Consider the following 16,391-nt stretch of genomic DNA (forward strand, 5'->3'; position numbering starts at 1 on the left):
GGAACAGGCACTGGCAAGCTGTTTTTCACTGTATCAAATGACATTTTATTCATCACATGCCTCGTAAACAACAGGTGTAGACGAACAGTAAAATAGTTACGGGCCCTTCCCAACAATGCAGAGGGAAGGAAAACAGAAATAATAGAAAAGTAGTAACACGTAATAATAAATACACAATGAGTAGCGTTAACGTGTCTATATACATGGGGTACCAGCACCGAGTCGATGTGCAGAGGCAATTGAGGCAGATATGTACGTATAACTAGGAATAAAGGTGACTAGTCAACAGGACTAGTTTAGTTTATTGTGCAGGACTGATCATCTCAGGCAACGAGCAGACAGACAGTCATGGCAATAACAAATACATGCAGACACTAAGCAACACATGTATGTATGTACATTCAAGTCCTACAGCGAAAGAGAGACAGGTTATATTCATTAACAGTAGAACAGATCACTGTACCCTTACTTCTCTTACACCATATAAATCAAACTTCCAGAATTTCATTAGACTTGACGAATATAATTTTACATTATAAAAATACTCAAATCTGATTGTAGCGCACATTTACACAAACAAAAGTGGCATCTAAACAATGAACAAAAATGTGTCATCGCAATTAGTTTGTTTTCCAGCATTTACATGATCGTTAAAGACAGGACAGTTCAGTAGTATGGAGACCTGGAAGGCTGCAGTCATGACAGCCAGGAGGATGGCAGGAGGCTGTCCACAGGGCATGTGTGTTAGCCCAAATATCGTATGACAGACAATTAAAACATTTATTTCTACAATTTAGTTCTCTCTACCATGGCCATCTACAGTAGTGACTACCCTGTACGGAGCGGTCTATTAATGAATACCTTGTCCGCTCTAGCAGGCCGGCTAGTGACTGCTGAGACTGGATGGAGAGTGATAGGTCTATTAGCTGCATAAAGCTTCACCATGTTTTGGAATGTCTATTATAGCAAAACAGAGAGAGAAGTGACAGACTGCCTCTAAATGGCTTCTGTAGAGTATCTCAATGGACAATGAGAGACAATTTCTCCAACTTGTCAACTGCGTGTTTGTTTGCGTGTGTAATTTGTGGGGTCCTACCTAACCTTAAGATGTTCCATCTGTTTAAGGCAGACACAAATCACGATTATTTGGATGGCTAGACTCAAGTGTGTGTCATGTGGTCCCGTCAGCCCCAGTGCTGCTGGTCTGTCTGCTGGTCAACAGAGGGGGTATGGCCTCTTGCTCTGATTCTCTGATGAAGATAACAGCATCACCACTAACATTAATCAGACACTGAGCCTGGAGAGAGAGAGAGAGAGAGAGAGAGAGAGAGAGAGAGAAGCGAGAACAAAACCAGAACCAGAGAAACCAAGAAAAAAAACAACCGAGAGGGGAACCGAGAAGAGAGAGAGAGGACAGACATGAGGTTCTTTAACCTGTTGGTTCTTTGAGAAAATCGTGTAATGCTATAGGCTTCCAGTTCTTGAACAGAGCAAATTAACAGTGTGTGTGTTTTTGTACCTGGTTCTTGTTGGGGTTTTCCATGAAGACACACTCCTTCATGCTGTATGACACTAAGGCGTTGCCCCCCAGAGCTGCTACATGGGCACGGACCATGGCAAACACCTCCGCTATGAAGGAATGGAGGAAGCCACTTACACCCCCCTCCTAACACACACACACACACACACACACACACACACACACACACACACACACACACACACATGAAATATGCTAACCATTGCAATATCACTGCTATGAGCGAGCAGAGGAACCGACTACGCACACCACAGAAAAATGTAAAAATGCCCTATTCATCTCTGATGACATGTTCAGGAATCTATCACACAAACATGTGTATGCGGGTACCTCTCGTAGTGACGTGGTCTCCCTAATGAAGAACATGTTGATGATTCCCAAGTATTTCACAATGCGCGTCCCGGGAAGGAAGGACAGAGGAGTCATCTTCACCACAGTAACAGGGGCACCGCATGGCAACGACCTGGTGGAGCGTAGCGACCGGGACCGCCCCTCTGGGAGAGGACTGCAGCGCTCTGAAGATGAGACTGGAGGAGGGGTGGTGGGGGGAGAGAAAAGGAGTGAGAGAAAAAAACATAGGAATGGATGGCAATAACAGACTCCGGCTTTAGATGGCACTACAAAGAATAGCAGACATGATGGGCTATGAGCTGGAAGAAAATGGATGTAGAGTGTGTGGAATTTGAATATGAACTATAAGCGGTGTGTGTATGTGAGCATCTGTGCGCAGTAGGGCAGCATAGTGACAGTATAATCACAATGATGAAAGCGTAAGCTGCCAGGCAGTGACAGACAAACAGCCATAACACTGGCCAGGCCTGAGCCACGTGTGTGCGTGTGTCTGTATTTACAGTGCCCTCAGAAAATATTCATACCACTTAACTTATTCCACATTTTGTTGTTATAGCCAGATTCAAAACTTATTAAATACAACAAAAAAATCACCCATCTACACACAATACCCCATAATTTGCAAATGTATTGAAAAATATATACAGAAATCTAATTTGCATAAGTATTCACATCCCTTTGCTATGACACTCCAAATTGAGCTTAAGTGCATCCAATTTCCTTTGATCATCCTTGAGATTTCACTACAACTTGATTGGAGTCCACCTGTGGCCAATTCAATTGTTTAGACATGATTTAGAAACAAACACTATATAAGGTCCCACAGTTGACAGCGCACGTCAGAGCAGAAACTATACCATGAAGTCCAAGGAACTGTCCGTAGATCTCCGAGATATATGCCTCATCACAAATCTATCTGGGGAAGGGTATAAAACAATTTCTAGAGTGTTGAAAGTTTCCAAGAGCACAGTGGTCTCCATAGTTGAGAAATGGAAAAGCAGGAACAACGAATGGAGCCAAATACAGGCAAATCCTTGAGAACCTGCTTCAGAGTGAAAACGACCTTGGAATGTAAATCTTCGCCCCAGTCTAACAGGACAGTGACCACAAGCATACAGCCAAAGCAATGCTACAATGGCTTCAGAACAAGAATGTGAAAGTCGTTGAGTGGCTCAGCCAAAGCCCAGACTTGAATCACATTGAAAATCTGTGGAGACTTGAAGATTGCTGTTCACCGCCACTCTCCATCTAACTTATGAGCGCTTGAGAAAATCTGTAAGGAAGAATGGGATAAAATTCCCAAATTCAGATGTGCAAAGCTGATCCAGACATACCCAAGACGAATCAAAGCTGTAATCGCCACCAAAGGTGCTTCTACAAAGTATTGACTCAGGGGTGTGAATACTTATGTAAATTAGATATTTCTGTATTTTATTTTCAATACCTTTGCTAAAATTTCTGAAAACATGTTTTCACCATGTCATTATGGGGTATTGTGTGTAGATGAATGAGTGGGGGAAAAATAATTTAATACATTTTGAATTCAGGCTGTAACAAAATTTGAAATAAGCCAAGGGGTATGAATACTTTCTGAAGGCACTGTACCTGTGTGTGGGTGTGAGAGAGTCCCTATGTGAGTTTGTTTGAATTAGCGTGTGTGTGTGTATGATCGATACAGAACAGAAACAGAAGGCAGTCTGCTAAGCAGAATGATTGAAACAAGCCAGAGTGTGAAAGATGTTCCATCTTGTAACATAGTGAATGATGCTTCAATCAGACCAGGAACCTTCACAGACAATTTGAACAACATTAAGTCTGCATCTCAAATCACTCCCCAGTTAGTGCATTACACAGGGATCTGCCATATGGCTCTGATCCAAAGTAGTGCATTATAAAGGGGATACAGTGTGATTTGAGATGTGTTGTGAAATTTTAACCCAGTTAATTATGCTCAGTTATTATCACAGTTTATGAAACAGTTTATTTACGTAGTGCAGAAATATCAAACTGCATTTCCCCCAGTCACCAGCTTTAGTGAGACATTTTAAGTGCGTTTTAAGCATGTTTTAAGATACTCTGATGTTTACTTCCTCCATGTCAGTCACTATTGTGACAGAGTCAGAGGTTATACACTGGCTGTTAGTTGGCTATCCCTCTGAGGGGCGGGGCTTCAACTTTCACACTCTAGCTAATCAGCTGGTGCATGATCTGAGACTCTCCACCCCCCAGCGGCATGCGGGGAGAGATGTGTATATTTGTGTATGTGTGTGTACCAGAATGTGCTAGCAACTGTGTCCTCCTACTTGTCTTAACTGATCCTCGTCTTATGGTGTGAGCTTTCAGCCTAAGCAGCTCTAGCCAGGTGCTGCATCTGTCTGCAAAGGAACCGTAATCAACCGAGGGAGCTGGAGAAAAATACACACACACACCACATACATGCACGCACACACAGACCCCACGTACACACACAGAGAGAACACAACATCCACACCGCATACATGCGCAAGTGCACACACACACACACCGAAAACCGCATACACACATGACATAACATAATACAGACACACATAAAGAAAAGAACACGGGACAAAATAAAAAATGTAAGGATGAGAACTTAAAACAGGACCGTGGTAGCCATGGCAGCAGGGAGGGGGTGGGATGGGGTGGGGTGTGGGGGGGAGCTTACCTCGAGACGAGTGGACCATGGCACTCTCAGGAACACCTGTCCCCACACACACACACACACACACACACACACACACACACACACACACACACACACAACATGATCCACTCTTCAGTCCTCAGCATGATACAACACACAGTATCTCAATACCTTACAGACAGACGCTTCCTTTCCTACGTTCTATTCCCTAGTCATACTACCTGGTCCTATACCCACATCTTGTTCCCTAGTCCTAAATCCCATCTCCTAGTCTTGGTTGATGTGGAGGTGGTGGAGGGCAGCCATTTTAGTTTAACCCCTCCTCTCTCTCCAGACCAATGATGAGCAGGATTGTTTCTCTTCTAGACATACAGACAGGGCTGCAGGTCTAAAATACCTGAGAGAAGATTTACCTGGGTATACTGTTACAGCATTTACCTGGTGATACAGTCTCAGGTGGTAAATTCACATTTAACACAACCACCACAGAACACACTGAAAAAGAACACTATGGTTAAGGGAGCTTCAAGGGTGAGAGATTACAGGCATTTAGGGGATTTCTGATGTTTTGTCTGCTAAGGGATGGTTATTGGAGGTTAAAGGTTAGGCGGTTGTTAGTGGTTAAGATTATAAGGGGTAAGGTGTGGTGGTGTACCAGAAGGTTTGGCTGTAGGCTGGTTGTTGGAGATGGTTGACTCTCCACACAGCTCCATAGAAAACTGGAGCTGCTCCTCATTCTCACCACTCCCTGGAAAACAAACAAACACACAGAGTTCAATCTCTTTCCCCCCTCAACCCACCCGAGTATACCAACTCCAGTAGAGGGTCTTATCTCTCCAGCTCGCCATAACTCCAGAACTTTATCTCTAAGCCTTGACATATAGGCTTTCAGAATACTGACCCCTGGTGAGAGCCTTGTCTGCTGCCTGCTGAGTCTCCTTGTCAAAACTCATGGCTACGGCTGTCACCGCCACCTGGAGGGGAGAGGGGATGTGAGAAAATGAAACTCTTTTTACCTTGTTGCTATCATTTAATGACATAAATGTAAGATAAAAATACTGACCAAATACTGACAAGATAGGAGAGGTGTGCTCAGGTATGCATGTCCTCTCACCTGTATGAGTTCTTCTTCTGGTACGGCTACAGTGAAGTTGAGATGGCAAAGACAGCAGGGGATCATGGAACGCAGCTTAAAGTATAGACTCTACACACACACAGACAAATGCAAAGCAGACAGTTCAATTTAATATGGAAGTTATATATTAAGTAGATTAAGTAAGAGGAACACCAACGCTTAACCCGTGCTTCCCTCTTGTGTGTATGGTCTTACTTTGAGCAAATTCTCACAGAGGTCAGTGAAGATCTTGTTGAGGCCCTGGTTGGTCAGATTGGCATTACTGAGTCTGTAGACCCGGACAGATGTAAACATCTTGGGAGGAACGGAAGAGAATGAGTAAGATATTATAAATCGCAAAATAAGTAGTAGTAGTCGTCGTCGTTGTAGTGTGTGAGTCTGACCTGTAGTCCTGAAGTCCAGTTGTGAATCCCAGGCATGACCTCCGTGTTACAGCTGTAGAACCCTGGAGACAGACAGACGGATGGACGAACATGGTGAAAGAGCAGAGTTTAATAGAAAATATAATTTCTAATAGAACAGTGTGTATACCTGCAGGTATGGGGGCATCAGTAAGTAGGGATTGGATGTCCTCTACTGCATCAGTGTCATCAATCTGAAGACAGAAGAAATGCATTAACACACCACATCCTATACTATGCCCACACACTACAATTTACACATCCAACATAACAACCCCCCTACAGTACACACACACCCCCCCCTACAGTACACACACACACACACACACACACCCTACAGTACCCACCCTACAGTACACACACACCCACCCTACAGTACACACACACACACACACCCTACAGTACCCACCCTACAGTACACACACACCCTACAGTACACACACACCCACCCACCCTACAGTACACACCCACCCACCCACCCACTCTACAGTACCCACCCACCCTACAGTACCCACCCAACAGTTCACACACACACCCACCCTACAGTACCCACCCTACAGTACACACACACCCCCTACAGTACACGTACACACACACCCCCTACAGTACACGTACACACACACACACACACACACACACACACACACACACACACACACACACACACACACACACACACACACACACACACACACGCCCTACAGTACACACCCGCCCTACAGTACACACCCACCCTACAATACACACACCCACCCACCCACCCTACAGTACCCACCCTACAGTACACACACACCCCCTACAGTACACGTACACACCCGCCCTACAGTACACGTACACACCCTACAGTACACACACACCCACCCTACAGTACACACACCCTACAGTACACACACACCCACCCTACAGTACCCCCCCTACAGTACACACCCACCCACCCTACAGTACACACCCTACAGTACACCCACCCTACAGTACACCCACCCTACAGTTAACACACACCCACCCTACAGTACCCACCCTACAGTACACACACCCTACAATACACACACCCTACAGTAGAGGACACCCAGCCAGCCATACCTCCAGTACAAAGGCATCCTTCTTGCCGTGGGACAGGTCTAGTTCGGACAGCTCATCTGAACTCTCAGAGGTAGACCTGAACAGTCTGCTGGACCGCTGTCTGTCAGGGATAGGAGACCCCACCACCTCCTCTATACACTCCTACAACAACAGCAATAAAAACAACACAACAATAGGTGTGTGTGTGGCTCCGACCAACCCTGTCCGGGATGTGAGCCACTGAGTTAGTCACAGTCCCATAGCAACACCATCAGTCCAAACCACACAATAAGTAGCTACTTCCATATCACATCCAATTCACCCACACCCAAGAAGGCGCTATTACCAGAGTAAGTTTTTATATTAGTTAATAGCACACACAACAATTAGGTGGAGGGAGGAAAAGTGAGAAGACTCTTCAGGGGTTGGGTTAACACAGCATTTAGCTTTCTTCACTCAGAAAAGTTTTGATAAAATATCTTGCTGCGTTTTGTAAATGCAGATCTAAAATGCTTCTTATTGTAAATTCTGCTTCAGTCAGGGTTCACTCCAAATCATCAATGGAAAAGGACAAATTTCATGCTTTAGTTTCACTTCTCCACTCGGATGAAATATCTTTGCTCTAGTCATTGGATCACCAGACAGAGCTCTGACTGGTGTAGGTTACTTTTCCCAAGTACTTTCCTCCGGTGTAGTTTTTCTCCAGTAATAAGTCAAAATGCAAACAAAACATTAGGAAATGTAGCTGGCTACATTCATTCTGTGATAAACATTACAAATATGATGGCCATGCATCGTTTTTGCTAAAAGAAAATACCTTGCTTTTGAATTGTAAGCTAATATACATGTGAGGATGCTAGCCAAATAGCATTCCACTGCTGTTGTCATCTGATGAAAACTATTTTCTGCCATATCTGTTGCACTAATGTATTTTGTGTTAAGAAAAACTATAGCCCCTTGAATATGCATGAGCATACTAGCTGTGTTCTTGAGTGTACTATCATATAACTCTGATTCTAGACTGTACTTAGAGTTGTGATTCTAGAGTGTATGCATTTCCGTAGCTCTGTGATTCTGGACTGTACTCATACAGCTGTAATTGTAGGACTACTCATATTGTGATTCTAGAGTATTGTACTCATATAGGTTTAATTCTTGAAAGGCTGTAGTTCTCATACAGAGCTGTGATTCCAGAGTATTGTACTCATACAGTGAGGGGAAAATTATTTGATCCCCTGCTGATTTTGTACGTTTGCCCACTGACAAAGAAATGATCAGTCTATACTTTTAATGGTAGGTTTATTTGAACAGTGAGAGACAGAACAACAGAAAAATCCAGAAAAACGCATGTCAAAAATGTTATAAATTGATTTGCATTTTAATGAGGGAAATAAGTATTTGACCCCCTCTCAATCAGAAAGATTTCTGGCTCCCAGCTGTCTTTTATACAGGTAATGAGCTGAGATTAGGAGCTTGTTACCTGTAAAAAAGACACCTGTCCACAGAAGCAAGCAATCAATCAGATTCCAAACTCTCCACCATGGCCAAGACCAAAGAGCTCTCCAAGGATGTCAGGGACAAGATTGTAGACCTACACAAGGCTGGAATGGGCTACAAGACCATCGCCAAGCAGCTTGGTGAGAAGGTGACAACAGGTGGTGCAATTATTCGCAAATGGAAGAAACACAAAAGAACTGTCAATCTCCCTCGGCCTGTGGCTCCATGCAAGATCTCCCCTCGTGGAGTTGCAATGATCATGAGAACGGTGAGGAATCAGCCCAGAACTACACGGGAGGATCTTGTCAATGATCTCAAGGCAGCTGGGACCATAGTCAAAAAGAAAACAATTGGTAACACACTACGCCGTGAAGGACTGAAATCCTGCAGCGCCCACAAGGTCCCCCTGCTCAAGAAAGCACATATACATGCCCGTCTGAAGTTTGCCAATGAACATCTGAATGATTCAGAGGACAACTGGGTGAAAGTGTTGTGGTCAGATGAGACCAAAATGGAGCTCTTTGGCATCAACTCAACTCACCGTGTTTGGAGGAGGAGGAATGCTGCCTATGACCCCAAGAACACCATCCCCACAGTCAAACATGGAGGTGGAAACATTACGTTTGGCTGTGTTTTTCTGCTAAGGGGACAGGACAACTTCACCGCATCAAAGGGACGATGGACGGGGCCATGTACCGTCAAATCTTGGGTGAGAACCTCCTTCCCTCAGCCAGGGCATTGAAAATGGGTCGTGGATGGGTATTCCAGCATGACAATGACCCAAAACACACGGCCAAGGCAACAAAGGAGTGGCTCAAGAAGAAGCACATTAAGGTCCTGGAGTGGCCTAGCCAGTCTCCAGACCTTAATCCCATAGAAAATCTGTGGAGGGAGCTGAAGGTTCGAGTTGCCAAACGTCAGCCTCGAAACCTTAATGACTTGGAGAAGATCTGCAAAGAGGAGTGGGACAAAATCCCTCCTGAGATGTGTGCAAACCTGGTGGCCAACTACAAGAAACATCTGACCTCTGTGATTGCCAACAAGGGTTTTGCCACCAAGTACTAAGTCATGTTTTGCAGAGGGGTCAAATACTTATTTCCCTCATTAAAATGCAAATCAATTTATAACATTTTTGACATGCGTTTTTCTGGATTTTTTTGTTGTTGTTCTGTCTCTCACTGTTCAAATAAACCTACCATTAAAAGTATAGACTGATCATTTCTTTGTCAGTGGGCAAACGTACAAAATCAGCAGGGGATCAAATACTTTTTTCCCCTCACTGTATAGAGGTTTAATTCTTGAAAGTCTGTAGTTCTCATACAGAGCTGTGATTCTAGAGGGTGTTGTACTCATACAGAGTTGATTAATAGACAGGGTAGTGTGGCATGCATCACTAATTGGGCATGCTCAGTACCGTATTCAGGCCGGTGAATGCCTCAGGGTCCAACGTAAATAACTTCTTAACAACCAGAGAAAGACAGGATATAACTATCACTTTCATATTTACACAGAATTACAACTACACACATATGGCTGTGTGTGCGTGTTTCTCACCGGGGGGTGTATGTTGTAGAGCTCCTTGTTCTTGGCGATGGTGTCATCGATGCGTTTCTGCATGGTGGAGATGTGCTGGTCGTAGCTCAGGTCACTGGGGGTCTTACCAGCTATCTGGATACCACCTGGAGCTGGCAGTGCTGACAGGTACACCCCCGTTGCAGACTGGACACACACACGTCAAAGAGAGGGATACACACAACACACACACGTCAGATACACACCTTGTAGAAGACTGGAGGAGAGGTAGGCACGCACGCACACCACACACACACACACAGACTTACAGCTAGTCCCAGGAGCATGTTTTCTCCCACACTGATCTGAATGCGGAGTCCAAACAGAGCATTCATGGAGCGCAGTTTGAGTTTGTTCATCAGCTGTGTGTGGAGCTCATACTCCATGAAGGGGAGGAGGTTAGAGATGGAAGTAGCATTCACCTCCCCTTGGGCCTTCTTCTTCGTACGACACAACCTGCAATATAACACAATTTTACACACCTCCCTGGGCCACCTTCCTCATACGAAACAACATAATAAACTCTGGAAAAAAAGAAACGTCCCCTTTTCAGGACCCTGTCTTTCAAAGATAATTCGGAAAAATCCAAATAACTTCACAGATCTTCATTGTAAAGGGTTTAAACACGGTTTCCCATGCTTTCCAAACAATTAATGAACATGCACCTCTAGAACGGTCGTTAAGACACTAACAGCTTACAGACGGTAGGCAATTCAGGTCACAGTTATGAAAATTCAGGACACTAAAGAGGCCTTTCTACTGACTCTGAAAAACACAAAAAGAAAAGATCCCCATGGTCCCTTCTCATCTGCATGAATGTGCCTTAGGCATGCTGCAAGGAGGCATGAGGACTGCAGATGTGGCCAGGGCAATAAATTGCAATGTCCGTACTGTGAGACGCCTAAGACAGCGCTACAGGGACAGCTGATCATCCTCGCAGTGGCAGACCACGTGTAACAATACCTGCACAGGATCGGTACATCCGAACATCACACCTGCGGGACAGGTACAGGATGGCAACAACAACTGACCAAGTTACACCAGGAACGCACAATCCCTCCATCAGTGCTCAGACTGTCCGCAATAGGCTGAGAGAGGCTGGACTGAGGGCTTGTAGGCCTGTTCTAAGGCAGGTCCTCACCAGATATCACCGGCAACAACATCACCTATGGGCACAAACCCACCGTTGCTGGACCAGACAGTACTGTCAAAAAGTGCTCTTCACTGACGAGTCGCGGTTTTGTCTCACCAGGGGTGATGGTCAGATTCGCGTTTATTGCCGAAGGAATGAGTGTTACACCGAGGCCTGTACTCTGGAGCGGGATCGATTTGGAGGTATAGGGTCCGTCATGGTCTGGGACAGTGTGCCACAGCATCATCGGACTAAGCTTGTTGTCATTGCAGGCAATCTCAACGCTGTGCATTACAGGGAAGATATCCTCCTCCCTCATGTGGTACCCTTCCTGCAAGACAGGAATGTCAGTGTTCTGCCATGGCCAGTGAAGAGCCTGGATCTCAATCCCATTGAGCAAGTCTGGGACCTGTTGGATCAGAGGGTGAGGGCTAGGGCCATTCCCCCCAGAAATGTCCGGGAACTTGCAGGTGCCTTGGTGGAAGTGGGGTAACATCTCACAGCAAGAACTGGCAAATCTGGTGCAGTCCACGAGGAGGAGATGCACTGCAGTACTTAATGCAACTGGTGGCCACACCAGATACTGACTGTTACTTTTACATTTTGACCCCCCCTTTGTTCAGGGACACATTATTCCATTTTTGTTAGTCACATGTCTGTGAAACTTGTTCAGTTTATGTCTCAGTTGTTGAATCTTGTTATGTTCATACAAATATTTACACATGTTAAGTTTGCTGAAAATAAACGCAGTTGAAAGTGAGAGGACGTTTCTTTTTTTGCTGAGTTTATTACCCACACAGACAGGAAATATGGTGGTAGTGTGTGTATGTTACCTAGCCTGTATGAGGCAGCCCTTCCCAGTAACCTCAGCCTCAGCAGGTAGGTCTATGGTAGTAAAGAGCACATCAGGGACCTTCTGTCTCCTACAGTGGTAGCAGTATGTAAGCTGAGCTGGGAACGGCATGTTGAACTCATCATACGGGATGTGAGCAAACCCGCAGCTAGGGGGTGACGCATCCTCATACCTGGAATACACACACACACGCAGCTCAGAAAGACTGCTAGAACACAATTTTTTTTTATTCAATTAATCCAATTCCTTTATTCAGAACGCCACTCTCCATTTAGAAACAATCAATGACTAGGTTAGTCCAAAACCTCCCGGCCACTCAAATCTTCTCACACCTACACTAACACCCATCCAGCAGTGAGTGTGTGTGTTCCTACCCCAGCCAGGTTGAGCCAACTTCCCCCTCGCCCCTCTCCGACCCCACCATGCCGGGGTGTGGTTGCCGTGATAACCTGTGGTCGCTGCCGCCGGTGTCCAGACAGCCCTCACGCATGAATCTGGGATTCAACATGGCCGCCGTGCCAGATGCAGACAGGATACACACCTCCTCACTGTGGGAACAGGAGGGAGGGGAGAGGGTGGAGAGAGAGAGAGATGGTGGATAACTTTAGATCCACATAACTTTAGATAACTTTCTTTGCCTATAATGCACTAACAGACGTTGAAATACAGTTTTGGTCTTTGTATTGTGTGTGTGCGTGCGCACGCAGTGTACCAGATGCTGGTGCTCTCGCTGTATCCCACCACAGCGTGGCAACCCAGGGCTTTTGCATGAGACTTGATCTCCTGACGAATCTCCTCCCACCACGCGTCCCTCGTCTCCGGTTCGTCTGCAACACAAACACACATAACGTCATACACAGACACACATACATAGCGACACAGACACACACACTGGCTGGCTACCTGACTGACTGTCTACCAGAAACTAGCGACAGTCAGAAATTAGCTGACTATCAGAAACTAAAACCTATTAGAACTTCTAGAAACTTACTGACCATCAGAGTGGTGACTATTAGAAACTAGAAGTATCGAAACTAGCGATTACCAGAAAATAAGAAGCAACAGAGAATCAACTGACACTTGTTTTTTGCTGATTGTGTTAAAATGGTGCATCATAGCAAGCAGATACCACTAAACCAACTGTCAGTTCATAACACAGTCAACATGATGTCGATGACGATGATGAACATAATGAAGGTGTTTAGTTAGTGTCTGGCCTGTTCTCATCTCATAGCATCATCTCCAGGCCAGCCAATCACAGGAAGACAGGAATGTAGGGTGGCGTCCCAACCCCCTACATCTCCTTAACTTCATTCCCATAATGTATTGTGTTCAGTAGTTCACACCAAAGCTAAAAAAAACAAAAAACTAATAGGAGTATTCTTATTGGACAAGTGCCTTCCTGTTTCAAAACATTATCTACAGTTTTTGAGGCTCCTGAACAAGACCCTGGCCTCACATAAGGCCAGGCAAGGAGGAGAAGAGGCCCTCCTCAGAGCCTTCATCATACTCAAATGAGGGACACCTGGTGGAGGCTGAACCATGGTCCTTAATAACCATGGGTCCACTCTGTACCTCCTGGGACAGGCCACATGCTCAAAGAGAGATAGAGACGATAGAGAGGGAAGAAGGGAGAGAGAAAGAGGAAAACGGAGACACAGGGAGGAAGGAATGACGTGAGATGGATGGATAAATGGCTCAGGCATAACAGACCCAGAGCAGAGCAGGGTCCTCTCTAAAAGAAGCAGCATGTCTCACAGGTACGCTCACATCCACACGCATGGGCAGAGGAGGGCCATATTCATTCATCACAGAGCTTGAAACAACACAGCCCTGTCTCCAACTACACTACCCTCTGTCTCGCACTCCCTCCATTCCTGTACCCCCCTCCATCCTCTTGTCTCTTCCCCCCTCCCAGCATGAATACGGCCCAGTGGATCCAGGGATGATGCACATGCCCAGTCTGTCTCAGTTTTAACCTGGACAGGCTTCTTAGAGGAACATTACTGAAGCACAGGGAGAACGTTAGGGATGCAATGTGTCACACACTGGTGTAGCAGCTTGGGATGGTGGGCTAGCCAAGGGGGAAGGGGGGGGCTTAGCGCATGCTCAGTACACACACATACACAGACTAGGAGAGAGGAGGATGGCAGCTCAGTGAAAGAAACAGAGCTTTAGTTTAGAGCTTTAACTAGATGCTTGCAGACACCCATATTTGTGTGCCTGGGTGGGTGTGTTTCAGTGAGCTACCATGTCTCCAGTGTGTGAGACCAGTAGAAGGAGGGAGGTACCTGCAGCGACACTATTCCAGTCTAGCAGTTTGTAAGAGCGTGTGTTACCCAACACTGGGCCAGAACAACACACACCATTAGTACAGAAAGAGAGAGGAAAAAGAGAAGATACAAACTACAACACAACAGCACCACAGTAATTGCAAAGACACAGACCACTGAGTCAATACCAGAGTCTAGCAGAGAGAGAGAAAGAGAGAGAAAGAAATCAACAAAGAGAGAGAAGCGAGAACAAGGTAGAGAGAAAAGCAGATATGGTGAGAAGAATGATCAGAGATGCTGTGGAATTAAACAAGCAGGGAGAGAGGTATAGGCTGAAGAGAGAAGAGAAGAGGCATTCACTAGCAGATATCTCTACAGTCTAAGGCAGGGGTATCAAACATACGGAGGGGGACCAATCCGGCCCGCCGGTAGTTTGAGTAATAAAACATTTCTACACACACACACTGAGTATACAAAACATTAAGAACACATGCTCTTTTCATGACATAGACTGACCAGGTAGATCCAGGTGAAGGCTATGATCCCTTACTGATGTCCCTTAATAATGTTCCCTTAAAAGGGTAGAGCGAATGCCTGGTACACTCCGGAATTATCAGAAGTCATTCATAAAAGAAATGATGCCTGGAACACAGGCTTTAGGCCTGGACTGGCAATTTATTAAACTGAGGAATCTTTGTGTAAGACAAATCAGAAAGGCTAAACATGATTATTATGTAACAGCCCTTTCGGATTGTAATGGGAACACGGCTAAATTGTGGAAAACTGTCAAATCCCTGAAGGGTTCTACTTCCTCCACTATGCCGCAAAAAATGAATTTACTTTAAAAAATGCTGTCATTTTATTTCAGCGGGCTCTCTTTTGGAAAGAACTTCTAAGCCTATTCATAATTATATTGGGCTGGATGCTGATAGGGGAAACTTGATGAATGATCAGAGAAATTATAGTCAAAGCTTTTCTTTTAGGCTATTTACTGAAAAAGATGTCCTGGAAGCTTTGCTAGCAATAGAGAAGAAATCCACAGAGTCCGACTAACCGGATCCCGGTCTGCTTAAGTGTGCAGCACCCATCATTGTTGGCTTAATAAACACAATTTCTATTTAACACTGGTATCAGGAAATATTCCAAAAGTATGGAAATCAGCTCGTGCTGCCACTCCATAAGGGCAGGGATTGTAGTGATCTTAATAATTATCACCCCATTTCAAGGCGTCCTTGTCTAGCTGCGATTCTTGAATCCTTGGTAAATTTACAACTTTGATCTTTTTTATCTGAGAAATGTATTTTGAATGTAAATCAGAGTTTAGGCATGGGCACAGCACTATTACAGCAACCACTTTAGTTATTAATGATCGTTAGTTATTAGTGTCCATGCTTTTGACACTAAAATGAAATGTGCTGCTTTGTTTGTGGACCTGTCAAAAGCTTTTGATACTGTTGATACTGCTATTTCATTGTTATCCTCGATAGGACTGAGCTCTGACGCCTGTTCATGGTTAGCTAGCTAGCGAACCTTACGGATGTAATCCATTTATTTGCATTCTCAGAAACCCTACCTGCGGATTAGCTTTAGCTACCTGCAGATTCATACTACAGCTATGACAATGTTTGTATTGGATGGTGGTCGTATGAGTTGGGATTATGCCGGTTCATTGTTAGCTAGCTAGCTACAGTACATGTCTAAACAAAAAAACACTTAGCCAGATGATTACATGACCCATCAAGTTAGCCAGGTGTATCTGGGGGTGATTACAGCCATCTATTGTATTTCATGAACATGTGTACACATCTAGACAGTAGTGACCCATCCACTTAGCTAGATGTGGCTGGGGTTGGTTATATCATTTCCTTCACATGACCCATCAATTTAGACAAGACTGTCAGGTAATTGTCATT

General features: G+C 44.9%; 1 protein-coding gene across 11 annotated transcripts in view; it reads right to left on the reverse strand.

Moving 5' to 3' along the window:
* Positions 1 to 269: 269 nt before the first annotated feature.
* The window catches only part of c2cd5 (C2 calcium dependent domain containing 5), a 63,237-nt gene continuing 47,115 nt past the window's right edge, over positions 270 to 16,391 (reverse strand). For 2 of the 11 annotated variants that reach the window (XM_045697071.1, XM_045697078.1), the window contains 19 exons: positions 14,497 to 14,550; positions 12,918 to 13,032; positions 12,580 to 12,753; positions 12,186 to 12,377; positions 10,490 to 10,676; positions 10,203 to 10,367; positions 10,063 to 10,107; positions 7,173 to 7,313; positions 6,223 to 6,286; positions 6,075 to 6,136; positions 5,887 to 5,985; positions 5,671 to 5,760; positions 5,458 to 5,530; positions 5,212 to 5,304; positions 4,578 to 4,613; positions 4,165 to 4,296; positions 1,871 to 2,067; positions 1,520 to 1,666; positions 270 to 1,297 (listed from right to left, as the gene is read on the reverse strand). In XM_045697071.1, coding sequence (XP_045553027.1) covers positions 1,172 to 1,297; positions 1,520 to 1,666; positions 1,871 to 2,067; positions 4,165 to 4,296; positions 4,578 to 4,613; positions 5,212 to 5,304; positions 5,458 to 5,530; positions 5,671 to 5,760; positions 5,887 to 5,985; positions 6,075 to 6,136; positions 6,223 to 6,286; positions 7,173 to 7,313; positions 10,063 to 10,107; positions 10,203 to 10,367; positions 10,490 to 10,676; positions 12,186 to 12,377; positions 12,580 to 12,753; positions 12,918 to 13,032; positions 14,497 to 14,550 — 2,192 coding nt within the window. In that variant the 3' untranslated portion in view covers positions 270 to 1,171. The remainder of the gene's footprint in view (positions 1,298 to 1,519; positions 1,667 to 1,870; positions 2,068 to 4,164; positions 4,297 to 4,577; positions 4,614 to 5,211; positions 5,305 to 5,457; positions 5,531 to 5,670; positions 5,761 to 5,886; positions 5,986 to 6,074; positions 6,137 to 6,222; positions 6,287 to 7,172; positions 7,314 to 10,062; positions 10,108 to 10,202; positions 10,368 to 10,489; positions 10,677 to 12,185; positions 12,378 to 12,579; positions 12,754 to 12,917; positions 13,033 to 14,496; positions 14,551 to 16,391) is intronic. The other 9 variants (XM_014148467.2, XM_014148474.2, XM_045697072.1 and 6 more) reach the window with 8 other exon arrangements.

Source organism: Salmo salar, chromosome ssa16 (genome assembly GCF_905237065.1).
Source record: "Salmo salar chromosome ssa16, Ssal_v3.1, whole genome shotgun sequence".
Taxonomy (NCBI): Eukaryota; Metazoa; Chordata; class Actinopteri; order Salmoniformes; family Salmonidae; genus Salmo; species Salmo salar.